The 21060-nt window shown below is 54.0% G+C and overlaps 8 protein-coding genes across 8 annotated transcripts; 4 read left to right on the top strand and 4 right to left on the bottom strand.

Annotated features, from left to right (window-relative positions):
- Positions 1-242: 242 nt before the first annotated feature.
- Positions 243-2022, top strand: HMPREF1541_10245 (uncharacterized protein; the record flags this gene model as incomplete). The annotated part of the gene is made up of 4 exons (XM_008714916.1): positions 243-749; positions 798-944; positions 1000-1630; positions 1682-2022. 4 exons carry the CDS (start codon positions 243-245, stop codon positions 2020-2022), a joined length of 1626 nt encoding a protein of 541 aa, XP_008713138.1.
- Positions 2023-2155: 133 nt separating this feature from the next.
- HMPREF1541_10244 (uncharacterized protein) lies at positions 2156-3178 on the bottom strand (the record flags this gene model as incomplete). Its single annotated transcript, XM_008714915.1, has 1 exon — positions 2156-3178. The coding sequence occupies one exon, from the start codon at positions 3176-3178 to the stop codon at positions 2156-2158; it is 1023 nt and encodes a 340-aa protein (XP_008713137.1).
- A 3055-nt stretch (positions 3179-6233) lies between these two features.
- On the top strand, positions 6234-6819 carry HMPREF1541_10243 (uncharacterized protein; the record flags this gene model as incomplete). The annotated part of the gene is made up of 2 exons (XM_008714914.1): positions 6234-6270; positions 6494-6819. The coding sequence occupies 2 exons, from the start codon at positions 6234-6236 to the stop codon at positions 6817-6819; spliced, it is 363 nt and encodes a 120-aa protein (XP_008713136.1).
- A 180-nt stretch (positions 6820-6999) lies between these two features.
- On the bottom strand, positions 7000-7903 carry HMPREF1541_10242 (uncharacterized protein; the record flags this gene model as incomplete). Its single annotated transcript, XM_008714913.1, has 2 exons — positions 7000-7414; positions 7470-7903. 2 exons carry the CDS (start codon positions 7901-7903, stop codon positions 7000-7002), a joined length of 849 nt encoding a protein of 282 aa, XP_008713135.1.
- A 1847-nt stretch (positions 7904-9750) lies between these two features.
- HMPREF1541_10241 (uncharacterized protein) lies at positions 9751-11746 on the top strand (the record flags this gene model as incomplete). The annotated part of the gene is made up of 2 exons (XM_008714912.1): positions 9751-10473; positions 10571-11746. The coding sequence occupies 2 exons, from the start codon at positions 9751-9753 to the stop codon at positions 11744-11746; spliced, it is 1899 nt and encodes a 632-aa protein (XP_008713134.1).
- Positions 11747-13852: 2106 nt separating this feature from the next.
- Positions 13853-16527, bottom strand: HMPREF1541_10240 (uncharacterized protein; the record flags this gene model as incomplete). The annotated part of the gene is made up of 2 exons (XM_008714911.1): positions 13853-14966; positions 15017-16527. The coding sequence occupies 2 exons, from the start codon at positions 16525-16527 to the stop codon at positions 13853-13855; spliced, it is 2625 nt and encodes an 874-aa protein (XP_008713133.1).
- A 945-nt stretch (positions 16528-17472) lies between these two features.
- Positions 17473-18462, top strand: HMPREF1541_10239 (uncharacterized protein; the record flags this gene model as incomplete). Its single annotated transcript, XM_008714910.1, has 1 exon — positions 17473-18462. The coding sequence occupies one exon, from the start codon at positions 17473-17475 to the stop codon at positions 18460-18462; it is 990 nt and encodes a 329-aa protein (XP_008713132.1).
- An 84-nt stretch (positions 18463-18546) lies between these two features.
- Positions 18547-19803, bottom strand: HMPREF1541_10238 (uncharacterized protein; the record flags this gene model as incomplete). The annotated part of the gene is made up of 1 exon (XM_008714909.1): positions 18547-19803. One exon carries the CDS (start codon positions 19801-19803, stop codon positions 18547-18549), a length of 1257 nt encoding a protein of 418 aa, XP_008713131.1.
- Between the last annotated feature and the right edge of the window lie 1257 nt (positions 19804-21060).

Genomic DNA, 21060 nt, shown 5'->3' with positions numbered 1-21060 from the left:
GCCGGACAACAGGTCCACATGCCATCGGTTATCGGGAAGACGTGATAGAATCAGACGTGTCATTTGGGGCGTGGTCTTTTCAACCCCTATGAAATGTCCCCAAAAGCATACCACTGTTCACGGATCTGGGCCAGGAACCCCACTACGACACGACTGAAGTCCTCTACATCTCTTACATATAACACCTTGACACCGGACTGCTAGTTTCTTGATCTATGTTCCAATAGACAACCACGAACAACATGACCACGTCTAGTGACATTCTCATGTTTCCAGCCTTCAGAACCTTCACGTTCACATGGGCCCTACTTAACACCGTACCTCTCCTCGCGGCGGCAGCGTTACTTGGATACATTGTACTCAATGAGTTCACTCGTCTAGGAAACCGGGTCGGTCGTTTGGCTGGCCCCATTGGATACCCTTTGCTAGGAAGTCTACCCTCTCTACGTGGAACCGTTACTTCTGATGAATATCGCATTTGGGCTGAAAAGTACGGCGATGTTTTTCAGGTTCCGCTAGGGAATATTCCGGCTGTCATTGTCAACACAGCAGCGGCTGCAAGGGCACTGTTCATAACCCAGCGAGAAGCCACGAACTCTCGTCCGGTCACTTATGTGCTACACAAGAAAGTCCAGGGCGGTGGACCGGTCACTAGTATTGGCACTAGCCCCTGGGATGAAAGCTGCAAGAGAAGGAGGAAAGTGGCTGCGAGTGCACTCAACAAGACCAGTCTGGAGTCATACCTACCTGTGAGCAGGTCGATATTGATACCGAGATGTACAGGCTAACAGGTACAGATTCTTGACCTAGAGTCGCGTGCATTTCTACGAGATATCCTCTCAAGCTGCACCAGTGGGGAAGACTACACGGATGTGCTCGACCCCTCCCGCAAATACGCGCTGAATTTGAGTCTAACTGTATCCTATGGAACTCGGTACTCTCGCGTGTCTTAGTCCAAGCCCCAGTTTTCTGACAAGTCACAGGGTTGAGGCTGTCAAGGACCTCCACAAAGATCTTCTCATATCTGAAATCACCTACATCGAAGAGGAGATAGCGAGACTCCGGGACCCTACCAAGAATTTCTCCAACTACATTCCACTCTTGCGACTGGTTGGTACGGTGAGGAGCTGGCTCGGTATTCGAGCGGCATCACATATGGGACATGTCGGCAAACGTCGCTATAACTATCACCATGTTCTACAGGAGAAGCTAAGACGTGACATTGCGGAGGGAATCGATCGACCTTGCATTCAAGGGAACGTTCTCAAAGATCCTGATAGCAAAGGTCTGACCGAGGGAGAGCTTCTGAGCGTGAGCATGAGCATGATGGCAGGCGCTCACACAACGAAGCGTTCGATCATGTGGGCGCTACTCTTGTTGGCACACCGACCAGATGTCCAGGAAAAGGCGTACCAAGCGATCAAAGATACAGACGCTTCTCTCTTATCATCTGCCGATGTTGCTCAATCTAAAGTCGACTATCTCGATGCACTCACAAAAGAACTCGGCCGGTACTACACTGTTCAGCGCCTCGCTCTGCCCAAGGCCACATACTCTAATGTCAAGTGGAACGATGCCATCGTTCCTCCGAACACGTTGCTCTTCCTCAATTCTTGGGCGTGCAACAGGGGTAGGTCAAGTTACTCTGCTCTCTTGAATTCTACTGATCATTGGAACATAGACCCTGCACTTTTCGTAGACCCATATGACTTCGTCCCCGAACGTTGGCTGGATGACGGACAAGCCGCAAATCGCCACCAGTACAGCTTCGGCATTGGTGGCCGGATGTGCGTCGCCAATCATGTGGCCCACAAGGCTCTATACACCGTGTTCTTGCATTTGATCGCCCATTTCCGAATCTTGCCGGGTACAGATACAGAGGATCCTCTCGTTGCCGATCCGATCGCAGGGCTTCTGGAAAAAGAGAACCCAGCCGCTGAGCCCAAGATAACGGTCGCAAGATTCATGCCGAGGAATCCAGAAGCTACAAAGATGATGCTGGAGAGTGCAACAACACTGTAGCCAGCCATCGTCACTCCGGGAGCTTGAAGGTATTCAGGACGCACAGTCCTGTATATAGAATGGGAGAGCAGTTTGGAACCGCTATCAACATTATGACACAAGTCTGACAACCATGATGCACGCATATTTTGCTCTACCAGATCTGCTGTGGTGCTTCATCTAAGATCCAGTTGTACTCTGAATCATACTGTCTAAATATTGTCGTCCAGTCAGTTGCGCAGGAGAAAGCTGCATCGAAATGCACATCTTCAGTCACGCTGCTCAGCTGCTCGCTTTCGAATGTCTTTGTATACGAATCATGTTCTGCTTCGTTGCAGAGATTCGCGATCTTGAGCACACTAGGTGAGACGACACGCTGTGACATGCCGTCATCCAAGCGACGTAGGATTGCAGAGATGGCGTGCCCTTGTATCCAATGCAAACCCCAACTAGTGTCCTCAAGGAGACGATCCTTGAGTGCTCTTGCAGAACCGATGGCCTTTTCTAGCTTGATGTCAAAGGCAGTTGAGGATGTGGTGCTCCGCTTTCTGCAGATCAAGACATCAACGACGACCATTAAAGCTCTTGTAGCACAGTACAGCCATACGTATAGTTGAGCCGCTGTTGAGCGCTGAAACTCTCTGGTGCACCATATCAGCGATTCGCAAGCATTATTGACCACTGTCACAGCTCCCCCCAACCCGTGCTGCGGTACAACGGGGCCTATTGTGTCTTTGATAGCGGTGCCTTGTGAAATTTGAAGTAGTTGAGTATGATGCCACATCATCTGCAGAGCGCAACTTTGGTGAATCTCCAGCTTTTCAATGTCATTGAAGCACTTCAACGAGGCGTAGTCGTTTTCAAGTGTTGACGGACGACCAAACCGTGGCCTGCGGCTGCCTAGTTGCGTTGTATCACTGAGCACCAATCGTAGGTAAAGGGACTGTCGGACAGCATGCAAGAAGTACTTGGGGCTCTCCGGATCTTCCAGAGCCTCTTCAACGTCTGCCAAAGTTGAGGCGGAGTCGATAAGTGTGATGCTCATGGTTTGACCAAACAATGCCGACAGAAAGGCATCCTGAAATAGACAAGCAAACCATAGATTGCGCATCTGCGAGGCTTCTGTGGCACTTAGATCTGCGTCATTGTAGTTTTTAATGCTGAGATCCTGCGCCATCTGACACATCAGGCTCAATCGTATGGGGATACTCATCATATCGACATGACTTTGACAAGACAGCTCAAGTCGTAGGCAAAGAACAAGCAAACCTTGCAGAGTTTCAATGTCTGGCACGTAGGGTCTGCGAATGTTGAATAACCAGCGCAGCTCGCATGAAAGAACTCTTTGTATGTGCACCCAGTCGCGCCACGAAATGATTGCCGTATGGTGTCGTGCTGCTGTACCGAGGATGGCACAGTCAAGCAAAGGTGAGGGCCGACGATTTAAAACATCTGCCTTCTGGAGTATCGGCCAGACAGGTGCTATGTTGTCAAAGTACACCTGATATAGATGTGATCTAACACTTCCATCTATGTCCAAATGTATTCGACCAGATATACAAGTTGAGTGCCTGTTAGTCGGAGAAGGCGGACGAGCATAGGGTCGGACGGTAGGAGCCGGCGGTGCTACAGATCCGTGTAGCTCTGTTGGGTGGCCACCAGCAATCGAGGTCGGCCCCCAGTAGAGTGCCTTCGATGATGATGTTGGTAGGATGGACATGAAATGTCTTTGGGCGCGAGCTGTCCATGTTGCGTTTCCAACCTTGCAAGGCAAGTCATATTGGTCGCATCTTAAGCACCGTGGCTTGAAAGAGCTACACTGATCCCAGGAACATTTCAGCCGTAACCTGCTGCGCTGTCAGAGTCGTCTGCAAAAACCAATACCAATATAGCAACCTTTTACAGTCATCACAGATTGTGTCCATCTAGCAGAGCTCTGCAATAGGTGGCGGCTTCGGAGTCCCTGTGGACTTCGGTGGAAGATCGCACGTATACGTAAGCCTAAGGAGAAACAGCACCAGGCGCAAGACCTGATGTTGAGAACATAGTCGCGAAACGCATGGGGGAACCCTGTATTCTGCGTGACGGTATCGTATGGTCAGCATTACATGTCCCGTAACAGGGCCCTGCGCTTTCTGGATTGCGCAATCAAGCGAGGTGGGACTCGCCTGCACTAGTAGTGGGCATCGATAAGGACAGCAGCGCAAGCACGCCATGCATCTTGTTGGGTGTTATATCGGCAAGCAATCACTGGAACTGCCGATGTGTATTGTCTGACAATAGTAGAGGCGCCACTCATGTCTTCTTCCTCCAACTAGGGCATGGCACCATGCAAACCTCGCTCGCTGTTGGAAACGCAACGTGATGGCAAAACGCCCTGCGAAAAGACTTAGGTCAGCTATAGCGTGCGCGCGGTGCAAAGCCTCGAAACGCCGGTACAGCTCTTGCCCTACCTTTCTCAAACTTGTACTCACGACACCACAGATGTGAGGGGGGCATCCCGTGTACGAGTTGCGTCTCGAGAGACATCAGCTGCGTGGTACACGCCTCGAGTCCAACAGATAGCAGTCCAGTGACTTCCTCTCCGGACGCCTCGATCCACAGCGTGTCACTCAAGGTGGATCTACCCCTCGCCGCCCATGCCACTATATCACTTCTACTAGATAGGTATGTTTCGCAAGTAAAACGGGTCGGCACTACTGAATATGAAAGATATTTCGCCAACGTTGCCCCTTTTTGGCCGATTGTCACGCGTAGCGAGCTACAAGTCGTGCCATATGCACCGCCAATGCTGCTAAGGGCTGTATGCCTGGTATCAGCGTCTCTAGAAGGAACCAATGGCGCAAACCTAGTCGAGGAATTGATCGACTCTGTCCGTCAGTGTTTCGACGCCTACGAAATGCTCGCTTTGCCCTCTAGCCCAACGCTAAAAGCTTTACTACTGCTTTTGCTGTGTCCCAAGATGCACCATCACTCAACCATCCTCACATCAGCCTGCCGAATGGCTCTAATCTTGGGCTATCACCTCCGCTCCAGTCCAGATCTCACAGTATACTGGTCATGTATCATGGCAGCACGATGGCATAAGCTGAAAGACCTGCAGAGTCTGAACGCTAGGCAGTCTCACTTCATCCTTGAGAACATACAGACTGAGTTGGAGCCAGGACCGGGCACGTTCATAGGAGATCTTTACAAGGTCCTTCAAGATGCAGATACGGGACATGAGCCGGGTCAGCCAAAAGCAACGCCAGCGAACGTTGTTGAAGACTTAACAGGAAATGGCCCGCTTAACGGGCGACCACACATGGAACTATGTGGATTGCTGGAGGCGTATCTGCAGAACCAGCAAGATATGGTCAAAGCTATGGGTCAATCCTTGCTGGAGGTGAAGCACATTGGGTTGCATCTCAATCCTTTCCACTACATAATGCGATATATGAGCACATCACCACCCTGAGCTAAAAGGTTCACAGGAAGCTTCATGGACCCCATCCGTAGCTAGCCTAAGAGGCTTAGCATGTTGAAAGCAGTCTTGCATGCCTAGTAGAACGTGGATGGTACAGCATACTCGGACGTTAGCTTTTTCAGTGCCAACAACCTGCCAGATGATGGTGGTTTTCAAAGCCTCTAGACGTTTATACAGAATATAAATACCAGCACTTTGCTGCCCGCAGCCCAGCAAATCGGTGGATGAAATGACAGATCTTGCTCAATACGCGTTTCTCCAATTGCACCAGATTCAGGATAACGCCATGGAAGCCTACTGGTTGCGAACGGACTTCTCCAGAACCACCGCGCGTTGATGCCCTACAGCACGCCATGCAAGTGACTCGCTAGCCAATCAAGATGCGACACTTCAGGCCGGGTTTTGGGACCCTTGTCCAGGACATTACAAGTAAGCTTACTTTTGACTGCAAGACACACGCTTTACCCCGTTACGGAGGAGGGAGAGACACCCATTCCGTAGCCAACGGTCCGCCGGCGGCAAGCCGCTCTCCTTGAACAGGTGGGAGTGAAGGCCGTGGGTCTCCAAGACTGCCTCCCACGCACCAGAAACTCCTCGGATCAGATTGCACGAGAGCTATCGCCAAGGTCACCATCTCAGATGCAATTCCACCAGGCAAAATGCAAACTCTGTTTACACAATCACACCTTTTCCTCCCTCTCAATACTCCTTTACCCTCGGAATTCTGAACTATCTCACGTAGACATCAACATCACCTCGATATACCATGGCTACTTCGGTCTTTACCAAAGATGCAGCCGCACGTAAGTTGACAAATGGCTACCCTTGTGATTGACCCGTTCGGTGGTTGCTGAAGTCCAAGCCAAACCCTGAGCAGGTTGCTGCCCCTGATCTACCAGCTATCACGGCCAAAGCAAAGTGTTAACACCACTCAAGCGATAGGACCCTATGTACGCCATCTCACCCCGCCAGACTTACGAAGTCAGAACTTCGCTTACCAAGAGACCATTGTATAGTCTCAAGCAGTCATCACCACCCCATCACCACGCTTCGTCTTCGCCTCAGGCCAGATCCCGCTCCTACCCTCAGGGGAGCTGCTGCAAGCGACGGTAGCAGAGGAGACAGCTCAAGTGCTGCGCAACGTCAGCGCCGTTCTGGCGGCGGCGCAGACGGATCTCTCTAGGGTTGTCAAGGTTACCATCTTCCTCACCAGCATGGCTGATTTTGGGGAGGTCAATGGGGAATATTCCAAGTGGTTCAACGCGCAGGAGAAGCCGGCGCGGTCGTGCATCGAGGTACGGGCGCTGCCGAAGGGCGCACGTGTTGAGATCGAGGTTGTGGCTTTGGCTTAGTCATGGCGGGATGATGTGCCTTTCCCTTGCCCTTTGAATCTGTTGTCAGTCGAGAGGTCTCCAAGGAATACGATTTCAAAGCTGGGACCAATGATCCCTGAGTCAATAGATAGTCAATGAGGGATTCAATTGTAGCACCTATCCTGTTGCGCAGTATTATTTAGCAAAGTACTGAAGTCATCACGACTTCGCAGCACTCTGAACAGCAGTATCAGCCTGCGCACCGTCCTTACTGCCCAGTTTAGCCATCAACGCCTCGATCTTGGCCGTCATTTCGCTCTGTACTTTTGCCGTCTCCGCCTTTGCTTCCTCCAGCTCCTTGGTCAGGTCCTTAGCATCTTTGGCAGGGACTGCGCCAGTGCTGACGTAAAGATCCGGATAGTTTGCCTGCTGATCAGCTCTCGCCGTGTCAAACAGCTTCTGGAGTCTGACTTTCTCTGCTCGTGGGTCGAGCTTCACGCCCCCTTGGTCACTGGTGTCCAGGTCAAAGAAGGACCGCTCAGCCATCTCGATCTCCAGGATCAAAGCCTGGTACTGATCTTGAGCTTTTCGGTATCGTTGAGGCACACCTTGGCCTTTCTGCCACGCTAGACAGCTATCATGAAAAAAGGATCAGCTATGGCCCCAAGTATGGGCTCCGTGGGGCTTACCCAGCCACGACAGTGTTCCACGCTCCTAGCACAGTTAGCGTTACAGGATTTGAATCCTTGTACGCAGACAGTGCAGTGAATGTGGCTGCTAGAAGGATCTGAAGCATGTACAAGAGGTTGCTGATAAAGCTCGTGGATTGATACGCGAGTCTACTTGCACGTTCCTGCTCTTGTGCCCGTCGATAAAGACCAACATTATCGGTTCGACGATGCGTAGTTTTCGTGTTAGTGGCCCGGGCGAGATCAACACCATCTCGAGTAAGGAACGGTGGTGTGTATATGCCGACCAATAGCTGGAAGAGCTGGAGAGGTGTAAGCCTACTGGACTCGTTGCTAATGGTATTGTCGGGAGCAGACGAAGCCCACGACGGAATCGCAGAGCGCGCAGACGCTGACACAAGGCCTTTCTCGGGGTCCGTGTTGTTGGTAGCCATGTTATGAATGCATGAGAACAGAGCAGGAGACCAGTGCCAGAACCCGGGCTGTAGGTGTTTGCACTTGGTCTGGCCTTTGTACTTGCAGACTTCGGGCAGCAGCCTGTAGCACAGACACATGCAGCTTCTCAGCCCAAAGAGACTGCTTAGCTATCAAGTCTACTGATTCGTGGGACATCTGAGGTTCGAATACGAGTGTAGAGAAAGGAAGTGGTCTCGGCTTACAGAGTGTTTTGTGGCGTAGCTAAGTGGCGAACAGATACGGAGTAGCTGAGGGCCGTGTCGCCAACAATTTTGGCAAACTACAATATGCACACTGCACTTTGATGCGATGCTGGGCTCTACATTCAGCCACTCGAGGGTCCGAAAGGCTTAGAACATGTGACACGGACCTAATCCATAGTAGCGTGTGCCGAGTAGTGCGTTCTAGACACAAAAGGACTGCGACGAATTTACCACACGACCCCGCACTCTTGTAGATAGCATTTGAAAGGCTGTGACACCGAGTCGTGGATTTTTTGTAAAAGTCCGGCTCTGAGCTGCATCTGAGTCTTGTCGCAAGTACACGGTTCGTTGCATACCTTGGGAGCTTGATTGTCGTCATGGCCAAAGCCATTGGGACGAGTTCGGAGAGGGATTCGTCTTTGAATGAATCTCGACCGCCTCGGGCCTAGTAGGTAGAATCAACACGAACATGCCGCAAGTTCCAAGGCGGCTGGGCCCTTCCGAATGTCCAATTGGCAAAACTCAATATGAAGATCAGCCAGCCTCGAAGAAGCTTACGAAAGCCGTCCTGTCCCTGCTGGCCTAGACGTTCACGACGTTTACTGTGATTTACACTTACGCATACCGCCGACGTTCTTATTCGTGGGTTTCTCCAGTGACAGATGCACTCAGCCTAATGGACATTCTCGATCACATCAATCACACCTTCCTGTCGAACGACCTTATGATGTAGCCCGGCAGAAGCTGCCTCAGGCTTTCAATCTTCGTAGGGCGAACGATCTGACACCTGTGGACCTATTCGATTTCGTCATCCGTGATATGAGTTGAGACGGTCGAGATAGGCAGGAGACACCCTATCAATCGAGAGAATCAAGATCACTGCTCTGCCTCTGACTCCACTATAATGCCCAATGCTGCCTATCAGAAAACCCTACCCCAAATCTGTATCGCTGAAAGACCAGTACTTATCAAAAAGTCGCCATGATCCACACGGCTTCGACGGCTGCAAATTCCGCGCGATTACTCGAGATATCATACGGTTGGAGAAATCTCGTGTAGGTAGAAACGTCTAATGACTCGGATTGGAAGCCATATATGCGGTATGTCATCTGTTGAAAATCACACAACCTGTAACTCGACCCATCGCGATAATATACAAGTTTCCGACTGTCAGACTTATCTCTCTGCTCACCGTATCCACCGCACCCACTTCCAGTCTCAGGGCACTAGAAATCTCCTCTGTCATCTTTGGGCTCTCATTTACGGCTTCGCGAAAACCAGATCGATTCAGCGCAGAGTTCTCAAACGTGTCCCGGAGAGAGGGTCTCAGGTATCCGCTGCCAAGCTTATCCGGCCCCAAAGGAAGTGGGAAGAGACCAAGCTTTTACGGAAGCTATCACCCTTGCTAGTGCCTGAAGGACCCCAATTCGCCTAAATTCGCATCGCGGGCACGGCCGTGGCTATGCTCAAGGCAGATTGCCACAGCAGCGGCAGCTTAATGGTAGAGAGCGCGGTCTTTCTACATCCTGTCATAACATGAGCTTTTCCAGTGGCACATCACCTCTTCTTCACCGCTACCAAGGCCAGCGTTACGCCATCACTCTGGACAACGACTGTGGGTCATGGACAGACACCTGACGTCCGTGCCACAAGTCGACAATGTCCAACACCACGAATCGGTGTCCGGCTGGTCTGTTTTCTGGGCACTCTTGGCCATTGTCTCCAATGCAATGCTGCAGCCATCATTTACTGGCTATCTATGGAATGGCAACGCTTTCGAAGGCTCGCTGTGGCCGCATCGCTCCTCACCATTTGTCTGTCTGATCGATATGGCTGCCGATATCTTCGTAGCGTTCCAAGCCTGGCGCAGTCACGGTCATTCGCACGAGGAAGGAGAGACTGGCTCGGCACGAACAGGAGCCCTGACTAAGCTTGCGCTCTTCTTGATAGGGGTGATGCCGCAGGCGATCAAGTTGTTAAGCATGCAAGGAATTCCCGTGACGCAGGCTATTGCTGCGATGTATCTGCTATCGTCAGCGACTAATCTGATCTGCTCACTCACAATCAGCCAACCTCAACGAGAGATCCAGAAGCTCCTGGAAAGCTTGACTGCGTCTGGCCTCCGATCGAAACGCTCCATCCAAAGGACGACCTGTATTGTTGGATGGGGTCCTCATCTCTTCTACATCTTTTTGTTGTGGTATAGTCTTGCCGATAAAGTGGGCTTTGCAGCTCCTGCAGACATTGAAAACGTCTCTGAATGGGTGTGTGAAGTGGTGGCCTTTCTAGCTGTACTCTACTTTACTCAGTATGCTCTTTGCATAATGTTTGAAGAGAAACCGTTGGTAAGTCGCTTTGCCTGTTTTGCGAGTCCGTCATATCGTTATACGCTTCGTTTTTGTTTCGCTCGGATCTCCTTAATAGGCTAAGAGTTGCCCACAGGTCGCCTGCGAGCCCCTTTTTGCCATCCTTACGAGCACGCGTTTCCTCTGTATTCCTGTTCTTATCGCGGCTCCAGCAAAGGACCTTAGCCAAGGACTTGTCAGCAAGCCACGGCTCACCATAGAGCTGCTTGTGAGCCTCGGCCTCGCCTGCTATTCAGTCGCAATTGCTCTGAACTATGTTGTAGATAAAGTCTACAAACAGTGCACACGATGTGGCACACATCATTGGCGAGTTTTGACGAGGCGATGTTTGGTGGCAGATTATCCCAATTCGGCCATGGCCACTGCCGGAGATACTGCTGTTTCAGAAGATCTGTGCACATCCGTCGCAGCAGAGTTTGCCATCCGCTCATCTAGTGACTCAACACAGACCAACACAGCAGCAGATACTCTTCAGCGGCGCCCTCCGAGCATTTCCGACGACAACGCCGCACCCATATCAGACGCCACAACGCTGCCTAGCCAGATCCTTCCCGGCACTTTCCATGACACTACCAGCGAGAGGACAACCTCAATCAATTCTGTCGAGCCCAGGTCCATATCATCACTGAACAATACGCCACATGATAACACAGCTGAATCTGCGACATCATCCTGGAAAAGCCGAGCAAAGCGACTGTTTAAAAACATCTTCTTCGGACTCACCCACCCCATCGTAGTCCTCCTGGTCCTGGTAATATCCTACTCTACACATCGGAAATCAGGTAGCAGGGACAACGAGATCACGTCTGAACAACAAAGCGCTGCCGCCGCCGAGGAGGGTACTATCGGCACCCCAGGCACAGCAGCAACTACAACATCAACCGCCAATTCCGCGAACCAGCTTCGGGATCCTGCTGCATCGCCCTCCTCTGGGCATTCCTGGACAGACCAGAGCTCTCCACTCCCCCTTTTGCCTCGCATAGCACGCCCGGCACTCCGGCTCCTCGACACGATACCCCGCCTAGCCGTACTCTCCCTCCTACTACTTGCATGGCGCCTCTCGGTGGTAGCCGACAGCCTTTGCAGCCACACATTCACCTGGGTCAAGTGGCAGGTGATGGAGCGGCATCCACCTAGGATTCTTGTGGTGGCATTCGGGTACGTCAACTTTGTCACGGCCGCGGTGTATTACCTTGTCTTCTTTGATGGAGACGGGACCTTTGCGCCGGGGTGGGCCGATATATTTGGGTGAAGGGGCCAGTGGATGGTTGAACACTAAGATCCATATACATATACATATACATACGCAAAATGTGTCCGCGGGATACAGATTACATATGTCGCTCGACACACAACACCACACCACACCACACCGCTATGTCACCCACGCACACGCGAAATCATCACATGGGGGTCAAAAAACCAAAGTCGAGTCACAGACACAACCTCTGGTGTGATCCTGATGACCCTGACTGACTTTAGGACCTAAGCGCCTCTCTCTCTCAAGCGGCGGCTTTTCTTTGCCTGACGCGCCGACGCGTAGATTCGGTCATCGATCTTGTCTCTGTCTCGTCTATCTCCGAGGCCTCGCGTTTGCGTGTTGCTACTTGTAGCGATTCCAGGGTCGAGTCAGAGGTCCTGAAACACAGTTATTCGTGAGCAAAAGGGTCCCCAGTGTGCCGTTCGTTGGTGGAACTGAGCCACCCACCCACAGTCAGACAGTTCCTCGCCACGCGCGTTATCTTTTACTGCGGTTACCCTTCTTGGAAAATCCCCGTACGGTATACAGCATATCCAGCATCACATGTTCGATTTCCCCTCCCCCTTCCCCGGGAATCCCATATCACGCAATACCATGCCACACACATCCATGTCCGAGACCCGAGCCCCTCGCTAAACTTTCAAGGGTCTTTTTCCCCCGCCCGCGTGCCCACCACCTGCCTGCAGCGTATCACTGGAAGTCATGAACACGAGGGTCCATCTCCATTCTCCCTCGACCCACATTTTGCATTTACCCAAAAAGCCAAAAAGCCCAATCCGGAAGACCCCCGCTACCTGGGGATCTGCATGCTGTGTAACCCTCCCGCCCCCTCCCCGCGGGCTCCTGTCCGCGTCTGAAAACGGGAATGCGACAAACCGAGAAAAACTCGGATAGATGTGTGCTCCCCAACCTACGGATACATGGGGCGGGGCTCTGTAGTTCCGGCCGAATTGGGGCCTCCCGCTTATGGGGCCGGGCCGGTGGGGTTTACTGTACATACGGGCTAGGGGCACGAACTGGCGGGTCTGAGCCTGGGTTTTGGGGGTTCCTGCAGGGTCTGGGGGAACTTTCGGTTTGTGGAAAGAGTAGCCGGATCTGGGATTTGGGATCTCGATCGGTCAAAGGCTTCGCTGGTTGAAAGTTTGGCACAGGTGTTGCATCAAGCGCGGTGGCATGGGGCGGCGGTCGAAGGAGCCGTGACCGTGGTACGAGTGCTAGTGGTGTTTGAGGGAGTGATGCTGATTATGGCTAACGAAGCTGGGGACGATGCTGCTGGGTCTCTTCGGCCTGGGTTTCGGCCTTGTTTCTTCGGCTTGTGTTCGTTGGCTTCTTTGGGAGAAATGCCAGAGAGTGGCCGTCGGAGTCGTTGGTGTGTCGTAATGATGCTCATCTACGCTACGCGTCTGGACCTTAGCACCATGGGCTTGGCCGGATGCGGCGCGATAGTTTTCGGGACTTGAGCTGTGTCTGTACTGATATGTGATCGCCACTGTTCATGTTCACAGGAGTTGTTACGCTTGGGGAGATGCACCACGGCATGTGCACATTCGCTGCTTCCTTGAAAAGGGGTGGCACTCGATGCCCGAGGTCTAAACACATCTCCAGATCCTCGGAACGGGCGAAGGCAAGGCACGGGAAGTCAAGGGAAGGGTAGGGAAGAGGGGGTGCAAAAGCAGCATTTGCAGGTCCATCTCCGCGGGAGCTCTCCTCTCGTTCTCATCTCTCCAGGTACAGATCAGGATCGTATCTGATTCACGCACACTGCACAGCATTGGCAATTGTGCTCAGGAAAGAGAGAATGGTAGTTCAGTAGAAAGTAGTAGGTTGAAACGCTTTGGTTAGGGGGAGCTCACATGCAACACAGACACACACACGCCGCGAGAGCAGAAGCTTTCCACGCCCCTTCTTAGTGCCCACCAGTGAGATTACCATCGCGATGAGGACTCAAGCTTTCGTCTTTTCCGTTGAGAACCTTCACAGGTTTATCCAGGTGCAATCGTATGGCTCCGAACCTGGCGGGTTGCGCACTCTGGCTCGCCAAAACCCCTCCTTTTCCGTACCGATATTCAAAGCTCAAGTTTCAAGGTCGTTATTGACTCACAAGAAAGGCTCCTGACCAGGATTGATCCTCATCATAAACGCGGCGATATCCTCACTGGTCAGGGGACTGCCTCCGCCCATGCCGTCTGCAATTCCCACAGCACCAGCACCACTTGCACCGCCCGCACCGGCACCGGCACCAGCACCGGCGGCCCCATTAACGGTACCTCCCACACCGCCTACGCCACCACCGTCACCACTCGCGGCGCTCGTCGTCATTTGGCTTGGATCGAACGGCCAGGCAAACGTGTCGGAAAACGGCACCTCCATGTCTGACGTGCTGCTGGCGGCGTTATGCGCCGCAAAGTCGTCGCTGCCCATGCCTACGGCGCTGGGGAACATGGCGTTGGCGGCTGTTGCGGCCATGCGCTGCTGCATCATGGCAGGCTGTCCGAGGGGGTGCCCGTAGATCTGTCCTGGGTGCGGCTGGGCCGGGTGCGCCGGTAATGATGATACGGCCGAGCTGCGGGAGTGAGGGGTGTTGGAGCGCAGGATGGGTGGATGGGACATCTGAGGGTGTATCTGCGGCGGGTGAGTGCGGCTGTAAGGTGAGTCGGAATAATAATCACTCGACGACGCGACGGAAGGGTGGCGTAGTGGAACGTTGGAAGCCTGCGACGGTTGCGTAGCCATAGGAACAGTCACATCCGCCTGGCAGAAGCTGATGGTCTGCTTCTCGATGCTCTCGATGTCAAGCTGGATGATGTGGCCGAGACGCCGGGCCAGAACTTTGAGCACGTCAAGACACCGCCGACTGCCGATGTCCTGGCAGGATGTGCTTGCGAGAATGCGGATGCCGATCTGCGCCTCGATTTCGATGGCCGAGTAGTCCGGTGCGCCTTTCTGCGTGGCCAAATAGAAGATTAGAGCGACGATGGCGAGGAAGATGGTGTAGACGGGCTGCCACGCAGCTGGGGCGAGGTAGCCTTGCTGGAGCATCTCGTCCGAGCGAGTGATGGTTTGGCGCGAGGTTTTGACACAGGCTGATGCACAACGCAGCTGGCGTGTGTCTGGAGGCGTCTGGTCGCGCATGCGCGCGAGATAGTGTAAGAATGGGCGATATAGGAGGATGTGCCCGAGGTTGTGCGCCATTTCCAATTCATACAGAGTGCTATTGAAAGAGTCAGTGTTAATGTCCAAAGCCTGCGGCAAGTTGTTTACCTCTCTAAAGCCGGCGAGTCTGGTTCGTTGTCGACGCCCAAAGCCACGGGCAGATTATCTCGCCAGGCTTTGAATTGTCTTTCGACGTCCGTAATGACAGTGTTGCTGATCAGCATCTTCTTGGATCGGCGGACCTGCTTTGCTTCGTGCTCGGTCTTCGGGTACAGTCTTTGCACCATCTCCGCAATGATGAGCAGCAGTTCACGATACTGCGCCGAGGCTGCGAGCATCCTCATTTTATTACGGGATGCCGAACTTGCAGGGTCTGCGGATTGGTAGTCTTTGATTGAGCCACTTGGCCGCACTTGATCGACATGACTGAGGTTGACCAGCCCAGGCAGGCCCAACACGGTCCCAGTGTAGACGTCGAGCTTCACAATCGTCCAAAAAAGAGCCCTCCTGGCTTCGTTCTCGCGGGGTAGGAAATTACCGTAGGTGGTCTGCGAGTGCATGCCCATTCGCATTGCAGCTGCTGCCGCCAGAGCGACATAGGTATGCGCGGTAGCTAGGCGGGCGGTCGACATCAGAAACAGGGCAAAGATCAAGATGGTCTGCAGGGCGACCAGATCATGGCACCTGGTGACATCAATCATCTGTCTGGCGGCGATGAAGTGGCGCATGGCTTGGTCAATGGTCCTTCGGCAGCCGTAGGTTTTGTGGCGCTGAGGATCGAACAGATAGCCCACGGCAACGACGCCGAGGAACAGAGGGAGAAAGTCATGGTCGGAGTCAGCATAGTCGATGGGATCGAGTTCGTAGATGCGGTCGGTCTGGGTGTGGAACCAGGACTCATCAATGAAACGTAGCAGCTGGTGAGTCTGTTCGAAGACGATGCTGAGCAGGCGCGTTGCGGTGGCGCGCGATGGTAGCAGCTGGTTGATGGATACACTTGTAGACAAGGCTTGTTTGTCCGGGAGCGGCGAGTCGAAGAGATGAGACAGAGCGAGGTGATGTGGACTGGCTGGCTTTGGCGGTCCGGTGCCTGCGCTCTCGTCGTCACCAAAAAGCTGCTGGGTTTTGTGCAGGAATGTGAAACCCGAGGGTCCGCCGAAATAGGTCAGGTTGTTGTCGTCAGCAGTGGTGAAGCGGCCCTGGCCATCCATCATATTCTCCAGGTCGCCCGCCAGGGAGTCGTCATCGTCATGTTGTTCATCGGCCTGCTGCGAGGCGGCGGACACCGAGTCTGGCGACCCTGGCGGCGTGTCGAAGATGGCATCGATTTCAGCACGGTGTCGAACAGAGGGATGCTCCGCTTGGAGTTGGGAGATCAAAGCACGTGCTCGCCGTAGACGGTCCTCGAGAATCTTGGTACGCGGGGCACCACCAGTTCTCTGCGCCCTGGTGGAAGCGTAGACACAGCGGCGGTTGAAGTCTTCGCACGGCTCACATGGCTGTCGAGCATCACAGCGGATTTTACGGACTCGACACTCGACGCACGCTCTACTGACGCGGGAAAAACGGCGCTTCTTCGCCTGCGCAGACGATTCGTGCTGTGGAGTGGACTCGTCCATAAGACCCTGAGCCGGTGTGTCCGAGAAGGTGGTTGCAATGAGGTTCCGGGCGGATGGAGCAGTGGGGAAGAGAGACGATGTGGCAAGTCTCACGCTGCCAACGCTGCCAGCGCCCTGCACGCTATGTGCTTGGAATCTTTCAGGATACTCTTTCGCCGGCATGCACAAAGACGCAGGCCAAGAGCGTGGTTGGAGATGAACGAGCCCGTAGTCTGCTCGGGTACGTGCCGATCATCGACTGCTCTGGCATAACCCCGAGCATTTGGCGAGCGGTTGCAATTCCATTGCTATTACAGGAAACAAGTTGCCATTCTAGCGGAGCGCGGTGCGGGCGTCTGCGCTGTACACAGCCAGCCAGAGTGCTTGAACTCTCGTAGTCGAACCTCGCTGTCGCCCTTGCTCCAAGTGGCGTGACAGCGCGGCGGAGGGTGGCTGGACAGAGGGCGGGCGCGGTGGGCGTTGGCTACCCGTTGTTTCCGTCGGGCATTGCTTCTCCGAGGGCTCAACGGGCGTGACATGCTGTCCAGCTACCGGTTACCGAGATTTCGACGTGGGGATTGCGGCCTCTCAGATCCGATGCGTAATAGAGTACTCGGTACGCACTGGAAGTTGCTTCTGAGTTTGCCGGATCGATCATCGATACTACATGGCACATTGTCGTCGCCGCCATGACAGGCTCTGCGCAGGTCCAGGCCCATGCCAAGGAGCCATCCATGCCTTGCCGTCTCGTCTGTTTCCAGCGTCGCCCACGTGGCTTGCATGTTACACAAGGGGGTCCGAGCGCGGCAGGTTTGCATCAACATCCATGACGAAATGTCCCCTGCAGCTTGACTGGTGACAGTTCCAGACGGTCGGATCGCCGCTCGCGCGACCAGTGATGGGCTGCAAACCCTTTCCTCCAAGACCCTGACCTGAGTTGTTGCGGCGCAGGATACTGCCATTGCCATGGATCCAAGCATCCCATCACGCCTGCTCAACGCGCTCTCATCGCACACCGGCCCTGTCAACGCCATCACCTTCTCCTCCCTTGGAGGCACCTACGTCCTCACTGGGTCCTCCGACCGCCAGATCCACCTCTCGCGCACCGAGCCTGCACACTCCAAGAAACCTTCCGGACCGATCCAGAAGTACGCGGCGCACGGCTATCCGGTGCTGGACATCGCCGTGACGCGTGACAATCAGCAATTCGCCAGCGTCGGAGGCGACCGTAGCGTCTTTCTGTGGGACGTGCAAAATGCCGAGGGCACCTCGAGGAGATTCGGAAGTAATACAGACAAAGGACACACGAGCCGGGTCACTTGCGTCGCATTCGCCGGCGTTGACGACACTGTGTTGGTGAGCGGAAGCGATGACCGCACCGTCAAGCTGTGGGACTGCAAGAGCAAGGACGCGAAGCCCATAATGGTGCTCGACGAAGCCAAGGACAATGTCTCGAGCTTGGCTGTGCCGGACAATGGCTACGAGGTGCTGTCCGGTAGCGTCGATGGAAGGGTGCGCAGCTACGATATTCGCATGGGCCGAGTGACGCAGGATGTTATGGCTGCCGCCGTCACCAGCTTGCTAGTCTCCCGAGACGCAAAGACTATGCTGGTGGGCAGTCTGGACGGCAAGATCCGCCTCATCGATCGAGCAGATGGCTCCTGCTTGAGCTCGTTTCCCGAACAGGGCCACGATGCAGGGTACAAGAATGACAGTCTACGCCTAAAGAGCTGCTTTGCTTTGAACGAGTCAATCGTGCTCAGTGGCAGCGAGTCCGACGGGAAAGTAAGAGCGTGGGACGTTGTCTCAGGCAGAAGCGTGGGCTCCGTCGATCAGAACACCGCCGGCAAAGTGGTTAGTGCCGTCAGCTGGCGAGAGGCCAGTCGCGCAGAAGGTCGGCAGGGTGTATTCGCCGCTGGCGGTGCGGCAGGAACAGTCAGCATCTACGGAACATGAAGCTGGCACAAGAAGACGAGCATCGATACAGGTAAGCAAGCACATATTTTGGGGCCACTGACACACGCCTCGGAGCCTCTCTTCCTACGCAAGCACCTCAACCTCCCGTATGCCGAAATCAAGCGCCGCTATGGCTCGATCCAAATCGCTCTCCTTGACCAGCACCGTTCCAGCCTTAGCCGTGCTTAAGAAGGTTATGTCCAACGCGCCATCGCATTCCTCTCGTTTCTGTCCGAGCTCCTTGCTCGCACCGGTATTTCCGGCCGCAAGACATCCTGCCACGCCGCATACGATACCCGTGGCTTCCATCGGCAGTGCTTGCAAGTCGAAGGTGATGGGAACCAGTGTGTTCTCCGGGTCAGGCGTGTTCGCACCAAGCAGCGTCTTTCCCAGGCGCTCGAGCAGGCGGGTTTCGAGGAAGATGGAGATTGGTTCGTTGCCCGTGATTGTGATGGAGATGAACGATGATGAGTTATCGGACACGCTGCCATGACCGACACCGTTGCCGTTTGCTTGCTTCCCCGGGCATTTCCGTTTCAATTTGGTTGGCGATGTGGACAAGAGGACCTGCAAAAGGTCGTTTTTCAACGTCTCTTGAGCTGCAGCGTCATCACAGTTTCCCGCACAGTTGATCAAGCGGAGCTCGCGATCGACGTACGGAACGATGTTGCTTTTCTTGAGCTTGGTGAAGGTTCGCCGCTGAAGCTCTGGAAGGTCTTTGGCCGGCGGTGTTGACGGTATGCCATTGCCGACGCTCGACGGTGATGAAGGCACTCGCTCATGATGGCCTGTAAATGGCAGTGTTGGTGACAGCTGAGACACGAATGCATCCACGGACTGAGAGAAGACGAAGCCTCGTTGCTCGAGTGCCTTGGTGACGGTCCGGCGCGCGCGCGAGGGCACCAGAATATAGTCCGAAAAGTATGTCGTGATGAAGAAAATGGATATGCCGGCCATTGCCAAGGGTGAGGTCAGCTCTAGCACCCTCTGTCCCGCATCGAGACCTTGACCGTCGACCTGGATGACTATATAGTCTTCATCGAAATTCTCGACGCCTGAAGCTATATTCTCGTACTGGCGTTTTATCGGAACCATGTACTTATCCGCCAAATACCGTGTACATATCACGGAACAGCCCTCCGGGGTGATTGAAACGTTCAGGAATTCATGGCGGTTCGTCCACGGTACGGACGCGGCGTCCTCATCGTGGTCTTCCCCGAAGAGGAGCTGCAGGATGGGTTGCAGGAAGAGGGAATATAGCTCGATGGGAATATGGATCAACGCGAGTCGGGGTTCCAGCAGAGAGATCTGTGCAGACACGAGATTGACTGAATCAATCATACCGGTGCACCAGCGGATTCCAGGCACTCGAGCGAGCTACTTGGTCCACGCGAAGCTGACGGTCAACTGCCAACGAAACTTTGGGGGCAAGGCTTGATCCCGTTGCAGTCGAAGTGGCCTTTTCCAAGGGTCCTGCGGTGAAGCAGAGTCACCAGGGACTTCCCCGAATTTGGGGTGACAGGCAGCCACAAGGTTTGCCTGAGGCAGCTGGTTGCCGCACGAGGTGGATCTATGGGAGCGGATAGTAGTGGTGTTATCGAGCTGGGCTGTGTGGTCCTGGATCAGCTGTCGACAAGCCAATACATCTATTCAAAGTCCCGGTGGTCGATAGAAGGTCAAAATCCCCTGTCCCGTGGTTCTCATGCTTAAACCACAAAGAATGCAAAGCTATGGTCTGTCTCTGCTGTGCGTGTGAGATGACGCAGCGTGTGAATCCACAGTTGCGGAGCGTGGGTAAGAATCAGTAGATGGCTAGGAATAGTCTGGGTGTGTGTGGCACGCCCTCGTTTGAAAGTTGAATGCAACGTCTCTGGCCGAAACGCTGTACCGTGCTGATGTCGCTGGCTTGGGGGGGAAAGGATCCAGTAAGAGTCGCCTAGACTCGTGCGTGGCAGGAAACGCGGGCTGGCTCGTTCCTAGGCGAACGTTGTCCTTGGTGGATGCAGGACCCGGCTAACAACGGGTTTTTACAACAGGTGGCGCGCTTCAGAACAGGGGCATGCAACACCTGACTCAATGACGAGCGGGTGTGGGTGGGAAATGGTAGAGTCGGCGGTGGTGGTGAGCTGCGTATGACGATGAACCACTCTACGGTTTCCCAGGGTTGTCTGTCAGCTCTCAGAAGGTGGTGCACGGGGGTCCCGGTGCACGTGTGCCGTGCTGGACGGGAGTAGTAGGTTAGTTAGCCTCTGATTGCGCAACAGCAGTGAGGTAGCGTGATAGCAATAGTGTGGGGGTACGCTTTAGCTAGGGCGACCGGAAACGAGGGATTACTGCATTACTGCATGCGAGGGGTGGGGACTTCTGAGGTGAGGCATGAAGCAATCATGCAGCAATCGTTCAGGTACGTGTCGGCGGCACCAAATCAACGGTCGCAGCGGACGGCTCCGCCGGGTCCATGGAGTGAAAAGTGTTCATCGAAATGACGCGCAGGTCGTGCACAGACTAGGTCCCAAGTGGGATGCGAGGGTATCATGTGCTTGTTGTCATGCTGGATGAGTCAAGGCGATTTGTCCGAATCAGACAGGCATGCTGCTT

The sequence above is a fragment of the Cyphellophora europaea genome (genome assembly GCF_000365145.1).
Source record: "Cyphellophora europaea CBS 101466 unplaced genomic scaffold supercont1.12, whole genome shotgun sequence".
NCBI classification, from domain to species: domain Eukaryota; kingdom Fungi; phylum Ascomycota; class Eurotiomycetes; order Chaetothyriales; family Cyphellophoraceae; genus Cyphellophora; species Cyphellophora europaea.
The sequence above is the reverse complement of the archived record's forward strand: the minus strand, read 5'-3'. Positions and strand labels throughout refer to the sequence as shown.